This window comes from Dysidea avara, chromosome 8 (genome assembly GCF_963678975.1).
Source record: "Dysidea avara chromosome 8, odDysAvar1.4, whole genome shotgun sequence".
Lineage (NCBI taxonomy): Eukaryota > Metazoa > Porifera > Demospongiae > Dictyoceratida > Dysideidae > Dysidea > Dysidea avara.
The window spans coordinates 22367972-22385115 of record NC_089279.1 but is presented as its reverse complement, the minus strand read 5'-3'; the positions used below and the strand labels follow the sequence as shown (position 1 = coordinate 22385115).

Below are 17144 nucleotides of genomic sequence, written 5' to 3'. Positions count from 1 at the left end.
ATCAGACTCGACTCATTACCTAATGCAAGGATTCGGTAAACTTAAGCCAGATGATCGATGGAGAAAATACAGGACAACTTTTGTGAGGCTTTAAAGCATTTCTAATTTAAAAGCTGATTCTCTTGACTGCCATACAATAAACAGCCTAGCAGAGAGTTGACAATCTTTTTTTGAGTGCTGCTGTTTTAAACAGTGCTTTGGCTCCAATCATTGAGTTAAACAAGTTTTGCTGTAATAGCGAGTTTGCCTCTGTGCCTAATTGTTTAGCATAAAAATAATTTGACTGCATCTTCATTCAAATCAATCCTTAGGGTCTAGCATCTCCTTTGCATTACCCAGCTTAATAGAAGTAGTATTAACCTATTTTTCAAAAGGTGGTTGGTAGTGCAGAGCTTGTTCGTGGTGCCTAGAACAGATTTTCCATCATCCACAAATTGATTTTATTCAAGCAATCCATCTCCATAAGTTGCACTATATATAATTCTGTGCCATTCTAGTATGTGTTGATCGCTGAACACTAGTACTCTCATATCTTGAATGTGTGTTGGTAGCCAGCATCCATAGTTAACACAAGTAGATGGAAAAATTAGCAATTTCAAATTTGAGTAGGGACCACAGTAGAAAGAAAAAGCAATGAAACAAGGTACACATGTAACCATACTAGTCCAAATTTATCCCTACTTTATAGTCATGGTTATAGCTAAAGCTATACCCTGAAACAACTAAAGTAGAGATAAATTTATACCAGTATGGTTACATCAAGAGTTAATAATAGTATTATTAACTCTTGGTTACATGTATAAGCAACCCCCCTTGTTTCATTACCTTTTCTTTCTACTGTGGTCCCTACTCAAATTTAAAATTCCTATATTGCATATCACATCAAAAGAAGGAATGGTCTAGCTATAAATTGTTGTCTGAAAAGTGAAGTATCTATTATGCTTCATTGTCAGCTATGTTCAGCCTGTTACACAGCATTATGAATCAAGGTCTGTTCAAAAGGTGCCTCTGCAATTAAAATAGCTACTATGGAAAATATGGATGATTTCCGTTACAAAGGGAAGCCATCTTGCACTACCTCCAAATCAACACTTTGCACTGTCAGCAAGATGAATGGGACACAAAGGAGGACGCTGGTAAGTCCATGAAGAATGCATTGTACATACAACCTTGAATAGTGAAAGAATCAAGACATTAAGTAGCCTTAGCTGTTATCGAGTTATGCTTGTCTGAAGGCATCAGTTAGTCAGTCAGTCGGTTGATCGGTCGGTCGCTCAGTCGGTCGCTCAGTCGGTCGGTCGGTAAGTCAGTCACTAGAAAATTCTGTTTAATATATTTATTTTAAAATTCCATAGTAACTTGTTAAAAGTGTTTTGGGTTGATCTGAAGGCTATGTTAGGTTTATATGGTTTTACCTAGCCAATACTACCTCCTCCTCGTCAGGGAAAAATGAGGGTGGTTTTTGAGTGGTTTTTTTCATGGACCATACCCAAACCTTTGTGGACCCTACTATACAGTGATCCACAACAACAAAAACATGGTGTTAATCGATTCAGAGTATCAATGTAATTGTTAAAATTTTGGCTGCAATGCACTTCAGGTAAAGTGCAGCTCTTTTTATAATGGTCCATACAGTGTGTGTGGTCATGATTATACTGAAAAATACAAGCACTTTACTATAAACATGTTCTTGCTACACACAAACATGTGTTTTCATGTTCATTTATATGTTGTATGCATGTAGAGCTAAGAAGTGTACATTTGTAAGGTTTCCTTGGTTCAAAGCTTTTCAAAAACGTTAATAATGGTGACTTTACCATTGTAATTTTTACCTAAAATGAAAATGCATGAAGTAAAGTATCACCACACCAAATTTGGTGCTTTTATCACAAAGTGAACAATCATATGACTTAACCGCCCCACTAACACAGCTACGTACATACATTGTATAATACCGTCTTTCATATATCTCTTCTTTTAATCACTTGGATTCCAAGTTTGCTTAGTTGCATGATGTATGCATTGTATAGTATGTACGCGTTGAGCTGGATCCTCAAAAACATTTAATATCTCATGGATGCAATTACACACAGTCTTGAAATTTGGCTCATTTGTAGTACTGTTTGACCCGCTAAAGATATGTTCAAAATCTTTTCGTTCAAATGTCTGACACAATATTTACAGCCAATCAAAATTTTACCATACATTTCCTATGGGAAAGCCATAAAATTACAGTGTCATTACTACCCTTTCCCGAATTTAAGATGGAGCCACACTGTACATGTCTGTTGTTGACAACTTTGCTGTCACCACTAATCATCTGGTTAGTTGAAATGTTAACTCTCTAGAGAAAAAATCCACTTTTAATTTTTAGTTATTTTTCAGGATCTAGCTAACTTGTACATACTATAGCTGCTGTAGCTGGCAAAAAGGCAAGTCTCAGATTGAAGCAACATCGAACAGTTAAACAACCCTATAGCCTTAACCCTTGGCTAAATAGCAAATCAGTTAGTAGAAAATACAGTTTAAAACTTGGCATTTGGGGTTACTTTCGGGTTTGATTATGTCTAATCAACACCACCAAGCTGCCATGAAGGAAAAGTGGTGGTTTTCGGGCGATATTGGTAGGCAGAAAAACTCAAACCTTCATCGTCCCTACTCAATATATTATGGTGTACTTAAGCTACGCACACCATTATGTAACTTTTAAGACATACAGTATCAGTCACTTGTATGTGGAAAGAAGGTGATAATTATGCACTTGTTTGTACGTATGTTATTTTAAAAAACTACAATGAGAGAAAATTTAAAAAGGGCATAAAATACTGAATAAAATAAAAACATACACAAAAACTACAATGATTGTCTAACGGAGTTCATACTAGTCTCGTGCCCACCCAGGCTTGCTCTAATGCAAAAACACCATCTGATGACAATGCTCAAATTTCTTTAGCCCAGAATTGTGATCCAGCCAAAATATTGGTTGGCCAATCAGAATCAACAAGTTGCACAATTGCATGAATGTGTTGCAAGTAGACAAAAGAGCAGACGATTTAAAGTCATTTATTAGAAGCTATTTACCTAGGTTGTTTAAGACGTTTGATGTTTTCTTATAAGAATAAAGAATAGTGACTCAACGTTCCACCAGAAATGAAACTCTATACTCTGCTGATACAATAAATGAAGAGATCGCATCTAGTAAATGCCTTAATCTGAGTTTTACTTTATTCCCAGCCATTTTCGAATTTTAGAAGATTATGAAATTCCTTGACTCTGATTGGCCAGCCAATATATTGGTTGGATTGCACTTCCGGGCCCAAGAAGTTGAGCATTGTCACCATACAGTGTTAGCGCATTAGCACTAGCCCGGCTGGGGACGAGACTGGGTTCATACTAGCATTAGTTTAGCAGAGCTTTACTTAACAGAGTTTCCATATACGGTTCCCCCCATATACTGAGTCCTCCCATCTGTCAAAATAATACAATCAATGCTATGAATCAACTGAGATCCACACATTTTCCTTAAAACTTTACAGCCATGTAATACATACGAACAGACACAAACACTAAATCAACTGACCTGTAAAGGGGAATTCTTGTCATTGAGGAAGGCACGAGCTATAATAGCTGCTCTCTTGTTATCAGTTGACTGTAACAAAGAACACAATGACATCAATTACACATACTGCTGGCCTGCTAATGTACAGTCTATGTATGATTCTGAATTGAACACTGGGGCAGGATACTGTTTATAAAAAGCACACTCAGACCTGCTAAAGCTGGTACAATGCATATACATCCATTACTTATATAGCTTCAGATCAATATGCTACCCAGTGGTGAGAACGTTTACAGTATTGGTGCATTCCACAGGTAGAGACATATGCATACAAGCACCAGATCCTCTGTACAGCTGTACATACCAGTTTTACATAATCTTCATCAGCTTTCTGATACTTGTATGTCAGCTGTTCAATATCTTGTGTGGCACTCTTCAAATCCTTGCCCAACTGACCCTTCTGGTGCTGTAGAAAACAGGTTAAAAAAAAACACACTAGTTATTACATTTTTTTATGAATACAAAATTTGATAAGGATTAAAGGAATGAAAGAAGGCAGTGTAAGAATGAACAGCTATTCACTATACAGCTTTATGGTTTTGATAGAAATAACATTTGTACATGATGCAGACTAGTCATATGTATACCCAGACTGTACTCACAGTAGACTCATGTATGTTCATTTGAAAAGATAAATACACTTAATTACAATTCAAATTGAAAAAAAGCAACTAAAATCAGCCTCTACTTAATACTTATTTCAATGTGTACTAATAGGTAGTAATGGTAGGTGAGTATATTATTGTGTTGTTATGCTGCAAAAGTCAGTCACATCCAAGCAGTCCTTGGTGTCTGTGGAGTAACAGTAGCAGTATTGAACGTTGACCAGCAAAGCAATGACTTCATCCTCTTCATCATTGGCTGACAGATTTGTTTAAATACAACCCATAAACAATTGGGTGTAGAAGGGGCATAGCATAAAATGCATTGGGATAAACAATCAATTTAATTATATTATGACAAACTGAAGACATTACCGCTGTTACTTCTATTATTAAATACAGCAATGCTAAGCAGACCAAGGCCAGTATTTCTCCTGATATGATAACTATGACTGATTTATGTATATACTTCCTCACTCTCGCCCTTTTCTGCTTTAAAGTTTCATTTGCGGCACTACTGGGTTTCATTTTCGATGTTTCTGTGACTGTAGTACACTCTAGTGGCTACATAAACATTAAGGAGTAGTGCAACAAAACATGACATGCTGCCTGGTAGTATGAGAATTAGAAAGACCTCGGTTACAGCATCATCATCAGCAAGGCAAGTGCCGCATTGTGCAGAATTAATATACCCATCAACGCTATAGAACAGCATAGAGGCAAATGGTACAGCAGCTAATATCCATGCAGAAGCAATTATGCTTACAATAACACGAGGTGTCATAGTTCATTTGTACTTGAATGGAAATTCAATAGCTGCCACCATATCTCCTGATATTATGGCATATGGCATACTAATCACATTTGTTGATATCACCGGAAGACAAAATAGATCATAACTGATCAAATCTCCCTTTCAAGCTAATATTTATTAGAGTAGATAGCAGACACCCTATTATAGTACTAACATCATATCAGCTACTAACAAGTTAACATCCCAGACATGATACAAACATATTAAGTAAACTTTGAGAACAACTCAGATCTGAAGAACTAAAAATAAAAGTGGAATATCACTCGGTATTTTTACATTTCATCACCACATCATCTGAGCAAGGGTACTGTAATCTATGAACAGAGTTGGGGTCGTTACTCTAATTACTCATTACTTCAATGCCATGTAACACGCTACAGTTACACATATTACTGACAGAAAAAAGCAATGGGTAACATATTACTTTTTGAGGGCTGTAACTAGTAATTACATTTATTTGATACTAGCTATAAAATAAGTCCAATTTTTTAAAAACAAGCTACCAGCCTGCAACTACAAGTGGCATGAGCAAGACATGGGTTTCTCTCTGGTGTACTTTAACCACAAAAACATGGTATCCTGACCTCAAAGGCACTCCTCATACACTATCATTCTATTTCATGCCTACAACTCTTGTCTTCAGTGCTGTCTGGGCCCAAAATGCAACCAATCACAAGGCTGACTACAACGCATCTTTAAAAGAAGTAACACTTTATACTGTATATATTTGTTACAATTTCTGGATGTAATATCTGTTATATATGTGACCGGATTTGCGAAAAGGTACCTTTTTCACGCACAAAATTTGACTTGAATTTTAAAGCTTCATAACTTTTTGATCGTGGCATATAATTGCCTAAAAATTTCCGTGATTGTCACTACAGTATCTGGCTGCATTATGGTACTATGAGCAAGTCAATCAGTATAAGGAGTCAGGTGTTACATTACTTTGTTTGCTGGCATGTAAAATGTGTGGAAAAGGTACCTTTTCGCAAATCCGGTCACATATTATTTCATAATGCAACACATATTCATCATGCAACGAGCTTGTGCTACCATCACAAGTTTGCTTCATTCTATACTGAACAAATATGTTCACAGTGTTTTTGAGAATGACGCTAAAACACAATTACATGCTATAACCTAAAAGGTTTAAAATCAGTCATGTCTACTGTTTAGTGATTTCAACATCATGGGAGACTTAGGCCCAGTGACATAGCCAGATCCGGACAAGCCAGGGCATTGCCCAGGCATCAAGTCACTTTGCCCTACCATCAGCTATCCAGAGTAATTAAGGAGGTGGGCTGAATCACCAATGAATAATCACTTAATAATACACAAGAACAGCTAATATAACTTACTGTGTGTCCACTTCTTTCTTTCTGGCTGGCCAGCAGTAACCAGGTTCCCCCTGGGGTTTTACTGTAAGTTATTTGATTGTGGTATTAATGGCTAATGAAAAGCCAATAAATAGAAATGAGATCACATGATTAAAATGCGGTCAGCATTGTGACAAAGGACTTAAGACAGAAATTTTTCTACACAGTTAAGTACAGTGTGTCTTTGTGTTTGTACTGAAGTATGAACTGTGTAATGAAAACCTTGATGAAAACTCGAAGTTTTGAAATGTGGGAACCCGTTCAAGCTGTACTGGAGTTTAGACTGATAGTTCAGACGGTATGCTGTAGTTGTTTATAGTCAGCATACATTTGTTTTTCCTGTTTGTAGACTGATTATCTCCAGTTTAAAGTCATCACGTGATGCGAGTAGTCTACTATAAGCGCTCCATGTCAAATTCCCTGTTAGTCTGGTATTAAGAAACCACTGTATGTACGTGATAAGAAGACAACAGCCAGCTAGCGGTTGCAATTAGTAATGTTGTTATCTTGCATACAGTTAATAGGTAGTAATGCACAACACATTTTAAAATGTCTATTGATGTCCATATAAAGATGGGCATGTGTATGTGTGTTGCATGGGGTTGAATGGCCTGTCTGCCCAGTTCTGGGGCATGGCAAAAAGTCTGGCTACGCCACTGCCTAGGCCCTCAACTTTACCAAATTTATGAGTGGTGTACAAGTTTTAGTAAGTGTTGGACACTTGGTTATGACTTAGCTTTGTCAAAAAAATGGCAAAGGAACAAAACTGCAAAACAAAGGAAATGATAACTACATGTATACAAAAAAAGCAAATACATAATGTGTTCGTGAATGTTTTGTTCCTAGACTCAAGTCATGAATTCTTTCACAGAACTTTGAGTACTTGAACCTGGCTTAAATGAAGTATTGTAATGGTGCTATCAACAGTTCGTTGAGCACCTTCAAAAATTCTTACTTCTACTTGATGATAAAGGTGACATTAATATCAACTGCAGTCACCACCATGATTTATATAATGGAGTATAAAACAATTGATTGTGGGAGTAGGTTAAGTGTATATATTTTCAAAACCTGTTGTTTTAGCACTACACATGGTAATCCCTACTAGCACAAGTTAAGGGTGCTCTGTACAGTTTGCGTAAGGCTTCCCAAGTCACATGGCAAAACAAGTTATCTTTTAGGTTGATGGAAATATTAAGGCACACCCCTTGCTATTCTACACCCTTATGTTTAAAATAGAACTAGTTTGTCATTTTTCACCCAAAAGGCAAGAAAATTTTGGATGAGTTACTGTAATAATTTTGTTTAAAAGGAGCACCTGGAGTTTTTTGATAGCAACTTCAGGTGACAAATAACATGGAAGTGAAAAGAAAGATTGGTGGCAGTGTCAAGCCAGAAATTGAGTATCTGATGATTGAGAAGCTAAAAACAAAACAAACAAAACAAAAAAAACACAATAGTTTGTACTGTTTTGTATAGTGTATCATGAAAGTATCAAGGCTCTAGTGTGTAAACTGTAAAACTAGTTCTAGTTTAAAGGGAAAAATTATAACTCAAATTCTACAGCAAATTAGCAGTTGGGTTTGGACTACAGTGTGCTCTAGTGTTAGCTTATATCCAGTAAGAAAGTATAGTGTATTTGTCCAAAACATTTGTGAGTTATGGTAATTTCACGGGAGCCGTACATGAACTGTACAGAGCACCCTTAACATTATAGAAGAGGAGAGTATTGAATGTCATGTAAACAAATGATGCCTGGAATTTAAAGGCTTTTTTTCTGTTACGTATGTACAGAATTAACCTTTATAGGCATTTGTATGTTCAATGGATTGAGTGGACAATTTTATGGCAACCTCTTCTCTGCATAGCTAGCCTAACTTCTCCAAAAATAAACTTCGGCCTATGCAAAGGCATGGGAACAATTTTCTGAGTGGGTGGGCAAAGATAGCCAAACCTAGTTAACCATAAACTGATCAACACTCATGCAGACACACAGGGTCCCATTGATACAGCTCCTGTACCCAGTTCATACACGCATTTATATAAAGGTGTTGTGTAGTGTTATTACTAGCTAATAACCCTACACCTATACTGCATAGCTATATCTTCACTCCCTATCCTGTTAATGGCTGCTATGCTCCTTTATACCTACTGCATGTGCTTGATACATGTATATATCACGTGAGAAATCATGGTCACATGGTGAGAAATCATGGTCACGTGAAGGTCTTCTCTTTACGCTAGCTTTACATACTACACACTCTTAGATCTGTTACTACCCTCAATTTGAATTAATTCCTTCCCATATCATATAATGCCACAGATGTGACACTGTTAAAATTTCTCACTACCTGGGATCCAGGAAATATTTGAACAACAGATATCACATGCAAGCATAACAGAAATAAAATTACAGGTGCTTTTGTGTTTAATACAGTACAATGAATGGCCTGACAGTTGTGGTGGACTGGTGATACCACACCCCAACAAGTGTTTTGCGTGATGGTTGTATGGCATCTTGTATGGAGGTATGTATTTAGGTGTGTGTGTGTGTATATATAGCTTTTACTGATTGGCTACTTGGCCCAAAAACTAGGGGAGGCCAAAACATGCTTTTGAAAATAGCCCAGTTCTAATGCCCTTGGGCCTACCCACAATAATACCTATTATATTATGTTGCCAGCATTATGCTTGATGTTTTTGCCTACCTATAGCTAATGCCCAAAATTATGGTGACTCAAACCTAAACAGCAGTTAGCAAATTATTTTAAAGGTGCAGATTTTTTACATTGGTAGTTAGCCCTATAGTATGTTCACGTTGAGCTGAATCCTGAAAAACAGCTAAAAATTAAAAGTGGATTTTTTCTAAACAGAGTTAACATTTCAGCCAATCAGATGATTATTGGTAACAGCAAAGGTGTCAACAGCAGACACGTACGGTTTGGCTCCATTACAAGTTCGGGAAAGGGCTGTAATGGACACTGTACTTGTATGGCTTCCCCATAGAAAATGTATTGTGAAAATTTTGATTGGCCGTAAATATTATGTCAAACATTTGAACAACAAAATTTTGAAATATTTTTAGCGGGTCAAGCAGTACTACGAATGAGCCAAATTTCAAGATCGTGTGTAATTGCATCCATGAGTTATTAAATGTTTTTGAGGATTCAGCTCAACATGAACATACTATAGCTAGGGATTATCAGACACACATGGTTGAGAAGAAATTTCAAAGTATAGGTTGGAGGGTGCAAACAACCGTCCCAGCGAAGCCAGGCCAACCATGTACCCTGAAACTTCCCGGCCTTCATGTGACAGGCAAAACCTTTCAGTTAGCATTAGGCCACTACCCGGTGATTTATATTTTTATTAGAAAATTCCAAAAGTAGGATGCGGGTGGGTGGGCGGGTCATTACCATTATCCATAGTACTTACCATAATATAGCTAGCTAGACTTATTTTCATACCTCTATACTCTCCAGGGCCTGATACTCTCTGCATAACAGGCAATTTCCTAGCTTAACTAACTCAACATAGCTAGTTTGACAACTATCCTGTTTAGGTGTAGCTACATATAGTCGTCCCTTGTTACATGATCATTTCCACTCAAGGATCAACTTCTTACTTGTGAACATCATTGCACCAATCTTTAACATTCTCTTGGCTACAATGCACAAGGTAGGTATTGTATGAGTGCAGCAATCTTGAAAACTGAACTGCACATCCTCAATATTTGGTTAATAATGGTAAAATCTTTAATAATGGAGAAATATGTGCGGCAATAAAAAATACATGTGGGCGCTGATGAAAAACAGAAATCATTAAATAGTGGCCTTATTGGGTATAGTACGGTTTACATTTGGTTTCTTCTGTTCTGACTCCTGAGCTCACATTAGTCTAGCTATACATATATGCATGGCAGTGGCGCAGCATAGGCCAGTGGCTGGGGATAGCAGGCCTTGGAGTTATACAATGCCGTGGCCAGTTATCACTCTGCTCTGCTCTCAGTGGACTTACGCCCTATCTAGCTAGAGGTTGTGGGCTCAATTCCCGTTTCTTTTTTTGCTTGTTTTGTAACTACCCATTTTTTGTCTAAGTTCTATTTTATTCACGTGACTTCTATAACTTTGCTCAAAAGATTAAGGTACTAGTGCTGCCACGATATATCGATAGTATCGATATAACAAGGTGGTGATATAGCCAATCAGTTATATCGATGTATCATGATATAGTATAATGATGTTGAGGAGGCCAGACATATGGTATGGCATTTAATCAAGTTATGTTGGTGGTGGTGGACACATGCCAACCACAAAGTAAACTGTGAAGTTTTAAGTAGTGCATAAACGGAACGACGACTATTGTTTAATGAATTAAGGTACAATACACTCAAAATTATGCCAACTGCATAATATCTAACTAACTGTAACTATAGCTACATACAATGTTCAACAAAGCTTCGAATGTTGTACTCAAACCCTCGAAGCGTAAAATCGATATTCGTTTATGCACTAGTTTTAAGGTTTATTTATGGCATATGCTAAATTTTAACAAGGAGTATGTACAAGTTTGCCCTGCAAACATTACAGTTAGTTCTATATCATAATATATGTTCATATAGTGACATCAACGTTGGTGATATACTATACTAGTATATTAAAAATTATAAATTTAAGAATAAAGTAGGAATCCAAACGATAAAAAGTAGTGAAGCAAGAGAAGAACAATGGTAGCTATTACACGGTGGGAAATCCCTACTTTGGCATGATAAAGCCATTATTTATTGTTCAATGCCAAAGTAGGAATTTCCCACCGAGCTATGCTGTAATAGCTACCATCGTTCTTCTCTAGTTTCACTACTTTTTATTGCTTGGATTCCTACTTTATTTTTTTAAATTTATAATTTTTAATATACTAATTTGTTTAGTTTTTTGTTAAGGCATACAGCTAGCTATAAACATGTGACTGCTCTATTAGGGTGACTGTTGTGTTAGAGTATCTCAAGGCAGCCTGCAAGATGTGCGCTTGCCCAAAAAGGGGCATGGTTTTGATCGATTATAGAGTATGTCAAGTCAGCCTTCCAAATTGAAGGTGTGTGATCACTGAAATACAGCTAGTGCAAAAGGGATGTGTCATCATGGTTTCAATCGATAGATTGATAATGCGTAGAATGAACAATGAGTGTACTCTTGTGACCTATCATGAAGCTATCTAGTACCAGTACCTCCGTACAGTACTCTCCGTCATAGATTATATCAATAAGGAATATAATCTATTCCTCCATACAGTAGCATAGTCTAAGTGCCTTAATAATCTTGTGGCGTCTATTATGCTGCTTAAAGAAAGTGTTGATATGGAAAATTAACGCTTTGGTATGGTTTCGTTGGATGAAGAAGACAAGCAGCCTGATTGAAGATAAAATAAAAGACAAGACGCAGAGGACACACACTCATCGGAACCCCAAAAGGCACATCCCACTGGTGAGTTTATTGTGCCGTAAATGGTGGCCATGCACTCCTTCGTTTGACCTGTAGCCTTGCAACTGTGGTCAGTGAGGCAGTGAGGCTAAAATTCGAGTTTTGGCAATTTTTTTTTTAATTTATATCCGGCCACCTGTAAGCGTTTTGTTGTATTTAATGCTGTTTTATGTATTATATGGACTAGTACTATTCCGTAAAGGTGATTTTCGTCTCATAAGACATCTCTAGGATGATTTTTAAAGGCAGAATTTTGGGCAGTGCGCGAAAATTTCACCTGGATTCTTACTTAAATGGTACGACCATACCGTTAATAGAGTTTTTCTATATCATGGTAGCACTAAAGAATGCATGGCTGACAAGGTATACTTCTCTGCTTTTGCCTCCACCCACCACAACTTTATGCTCAATAGCATATCCATGGCCATCTTTAGTTGGCTGGCAATGGCAATTACACAAGCCCACAGTCACATATTAATACAATACAACTAACTACAATTAACAATGATACACTGCTTCTACTACAGTAAGAGAAACATGGTAGGTATGCTATGGTTACAATAACATTTCACATTAATATAATATGTGGCATGTAAGAGTCAGTCACATCCAAGCAGTCCTTGGTGTATGAGGGGCAACAGTAGCAGTGTTGAACTTCGAACAACAAAGCAACATTTTCATCCTCTTCATCACAGGCTGACAGATTTACTTAAAATACAACCCATAAACAAACGGGTGTAGAAGGGGCACTGCATAAAATGTATTCGGATAAACGACCAAATACATCACAACATGATAAACTGGGGATGTTACCACTGTTGTTTCTACAAGGTACAGCAACGATACGAAGACCGTAATCAATATTCCTCCTGACATGATAACTATAATGGGTTTCATGTACTTCTTTATTCTTGCCCTTTTCAGCTTAAAAGTTTCATTTGCTGAACACTCACAATTCCCATTTCTGTGAATGTAGTATACTTTAATGGTCACATAAACATTAAAGAGTAGTGCAGCAAGAGATGAAAGGAGGCTCGGTATTGTGAGAATTAAAATGGTCTCGGTTACAGCATTACCAGTGGCAATGCAGGTGCCATACTGTGCAAAATCAATATACCCGTCAACACATCATGGACTAACATAGGAACGAATGGTATTATTGCCAATATCCATGCAACTATGATCATGCCTGCAATAACACGAGGTGTCATAGCTTGTTTGTACTTGAAAGGAAAAGCTATAGCTATCACCATATCTCCTGATATTATCACATATGAGGAGCTAACCACAAGCCCTGGCACATACAGAAATCGGAACAGATTGCAATCGATCAAATCTTCCTTTCCTACAGCAAAGCCAGCAATCATTACAGTAGATATCAAGCATCCTATTAGCACCAACATCATATCAGCTACCATCAAGTTAGCAATAAAGATGCTGTGAGGTTTGTGCAAACTTCTTGTAGCTTTGATAGTGGCAATAACCTGACTGGCCAGTAGAGTTGTCAATGTTGTGGCTAACAGTTTGAAGCCCAAGGACAGGTAGGCAAAATATCCTGGAAGAGAAGGGTCTTGATGATTGGTAATGACTGTCCCTTGATCCAATCCTGATCCAGATATAGACATCATCCCAGTAGTTTGATCGCTTGCTGTCATCATCAACAGTAAACACGTCCACGTAGAGCAGTCTCCTCCAGTACAATTTGTCTTGAACTGAACAAAATGTTACTAACGCTAGTCTTATATATACATGTTATAACTACATAGATAAATCATCACTTAACATTCCTACAGGTAACACTATTTCTTATGTAGTACTGGTCAAACTACATTAGTGCTACAAGGCACCTTGCAGCATTTACATGTAATGATATAATGCACACATACTATACTAAGGATGGTATTTACAGTTTCATTACAGAAAGAGCAAACAAACTTGGCAGATGACAAAGATAATATTCGATGATGTGTAAACATGTTATAACAGACAATGACAAGTTTAAAGTAATGGCAGTCACTCTTGAAAGCTAAAGAATGTTGAAAGGTGAGCTACATAGAAGAGCATACAAAGAGTTTGATACTAAATTTTCTTACACAAAAATTCATGCATGTTGTTGTCACATGTTGATTTTTTTCTTGATGTTGATGTAACAAACAATACTGCACACATTATACAGTTACAGCCTGTTTTTTTAGCCTTATGTTGTACTTGAGGCTGTCTTCACCTAAATACTGTATATAAATTAAATTTGGCGGTGAACAAAATTTGGCGAATTGGCGGTTCGTAACCAAACCGCCAAATATAAATTTCATCAATATTATTTTCATACCTTAGGTTCAAGCTTTTTTGATAGTACCGTAGTTGTTGAAGTAACTTTGTGGATACTACTTGAACACACCTTACTGGTAAATTAGTATGATACCATGCATGTAAATGGGTGTGGCTTACAGAGTAGAACTCGTACTCAATTAGTGGGCATGGCTCCGTGTAAGTTTGCAGATAGCAAGACATGAATTTGTGTGCAGCCATTGATGAATGAGTGTATACCTACAGACAGTAAATGATCCTGATAAGTAAGCGTGGCCCACAAAATAAATTGGGCTGACCCATATTCTTTAAAGCATCCAATCATGAAAGCGACTCAGCCAGACTGATGCATGCAGTGACTGAACCCATACAATTTCAGCACAATAAGGATTGTACACTACAGCATGCATGCTTTGTCCTTACACCACTCGTGTGCACCATCAATTTTTCAGTGAGAGCATTTTGCCAAATCAATTTCACCAACAGCAATTTTATAGCAAATTGAAAAATATTAGTTTCGCCAAAATTTGTTGTTATACGGTACTTTTCATTTCATCATCACAGTCACCAATTTAGCTGTGATTCTCCATATCTTTACTCCAAATCGAACTGCTGGGTTGCAACTGTTTACACTGGGTAAGTGCAATGAACTAGATCAAACCAGACCCATATCCGTTTGACACAGTTCGGTTTGATACGGTACGTTAACTTGGAAATTGCTCTGATTCGAGACAGTTCAAATTAGATACGTATGTAGCTAGTATAAACAGGCTGTTAAACACTGCTAGCTATAAGTAGCTCAATGCATAATGCTTCATGTTACTAACTACTGAAGAATACACCACACAACTATCATGATTTGAGGTTCATTAGCACCATCACAGGTTTGTTTCATTTCTATACTGAGTAAACAACAAAACTATTCATGGCGTTTTGAAGAATCATACAGAATTCTTTTACAGGACCTTCCCATTACACAACCACAGTATTGTAAGAGGGGCGTCACTATTCAGTAACCCTCATTGTAACGGTGTTATCAACAGTTTGTTGAGCACCTTCAAAAATTCTCTAATCAAGACAATTAATAGAGAAAGGAGCTGACATCATAAACAGCAGTCACCACCATCATTTATATAACAGAGCATAGAATAACTGATTGTGGGAGTAGTTTTTTTTTTCCAAATTGTGTGTGTATGCAAATAGACTATTGTTTTAGCATTATTTATTATAGTAATCCCGACTAGTACAAGTAATATTATGGGAGAGACCACAGTCCACTTATTACTTCACATTTCCATTTGTGGCCCCACATGTGCTACGCAGCTACACAGCCATGTCACATTTGCCATGCAGCAATTTTGCATGGCACAAGCGCATGGTCACACATGTATAGTATGTCACACATGGTGGCACTAAAAAACAGGGAACGTGTCAATAGAGCCTTCTTGATTCCAAGTCAAACGCTGTGACATAATGCTAAAACTACATATTATCTAGGACCAGGGCACATATAACCAAGTAAAACCACCAATGTAACAATCTACAAATGGGGCATATACAAACAATGCATGACCAGTGTGTGTGGATGGGAAAGATACACATACACAGTAGCACATACAGTAAACATAAGTGATATGTGCAATTACAATCGTGAGGAACTGTATGCAACAATATATGGACCTTATCCACAATGACGTCAAAGCACAAAATGGCGGCTGATAGTGTGGACACTTTTGTACAGAGGGTATTGGGAGAGATGGCAGTTCGCTACAGGTATGTTAACATTACATACTGCAGCAAGGGGCAAGGTGAGTCATACATACTTAATTATAAGACAAATGCACATGGTTTTGCGTTGATACCAAAACTTAAGCCTGGTTTCATCTGGTGGGACTATTTCACATCGCCACATTATGCTAACTAGCCTCTTACCTTTATTATCCAATAGTTCCATGTCATGAAATCCACAAACAAAGCTTATTTTAGTGACTACATACGAAGTGCCCACACTAAACACGGCCATTTTGTTAATTAACGTCATTGCGGATAAGGTCCATTATTGGCACTGAACACTGGAGATGGAAATAATTCAGCTAGCAAGCCAGGTAAAGGATGAACAAAATAATACAAAGACACAACAAACAAACAATCATGTAAACATGTACGAAAACACTTTTTTTAAAAACCAGGTGTGCACCCACAGCCAGCTTTTCGGCCGGCTTTGGGCACACGCCTGGTTTACTGAAATTGTTTTCGTGTGTGTGTGTGTACCTATCTACCTATCTATCTATCTATGTTTGTCCGTATGCACCCATGTGAGCAAAATCATTAAGTGGTAAAAGCAGCTTTTACGTGTAATAAGTAAAAGCGAAATGAAGTCTGCATTAACTTACACACTGGTAAACTTTGCTTTGAGGTGGTTTCTTTTCGGCGGTCTGAAAAACGGGTGTGGCGACTCTCCTCAGAATGTGTGAATTACCTTCCCTTCGGCTTTTACAGGCATTTAACAATTGAGAAACAACAGTGCAGGCCTCGTAGACTACCAGCAATAGCCAGTTGGAAAGGGGGCATATCCCCAATGTATGGAAATGAAAATAAAGAGCAGCGTTGAGGCTTTGTCAAGAGAATTTGTGGAAAAAAACACTACAGTCAAACTAGTTTAGAAGATACTTCTGTGCGTAATATGTTGTTAAAAGCAGTTTATTTAACAAGCGCTTCCTTAGGAGTGCGTAGCACCGTAATTGAAGAATTACAAAAATTCATGAATTATGAAATCCGAGAATTAAAATAAATTAATTATGCATTATTGCACAACATAATAAAATAGTTGGTTAATTCCAGATGAGTTAGCTAGTTGCATGGCGCCTGGTTTTAGAAGTAGCACAAGTTGTTTTCATCATGTGGAGTGTGTCCACTGGCACCTGTTGCATGGTGACTCGGAACTCA

The 17144-nt window shown here is 37.4% G+C and overlaps 1 protein-coding gene across 1 annotated transcript in view; it reads right to left on the bottom strand.

The window, feature by feature from the left end:
* The window catches only part of LOC136263271 (uncharacterized), a 49384-nt gene that overhangs the window by 6700 nt on the left and 25540 nt on the right, over positions 1-17144 (bottom strand). Inside the window, exons 6-7 of the mRNA XM_066057780.1 lie at positions 3924-4025; positions 3581-3649 (exon numbers count right to left, since the gene is read on the bottom strand). Coding sequence (XP_065913852.1) covers positions 3581-3649; positions 3924-4025 — 171 coding nt within the window. The remainder of the gene's footprint in view (positions 1-3580; positions 3650-3923; positions 4026-17144) is intronic.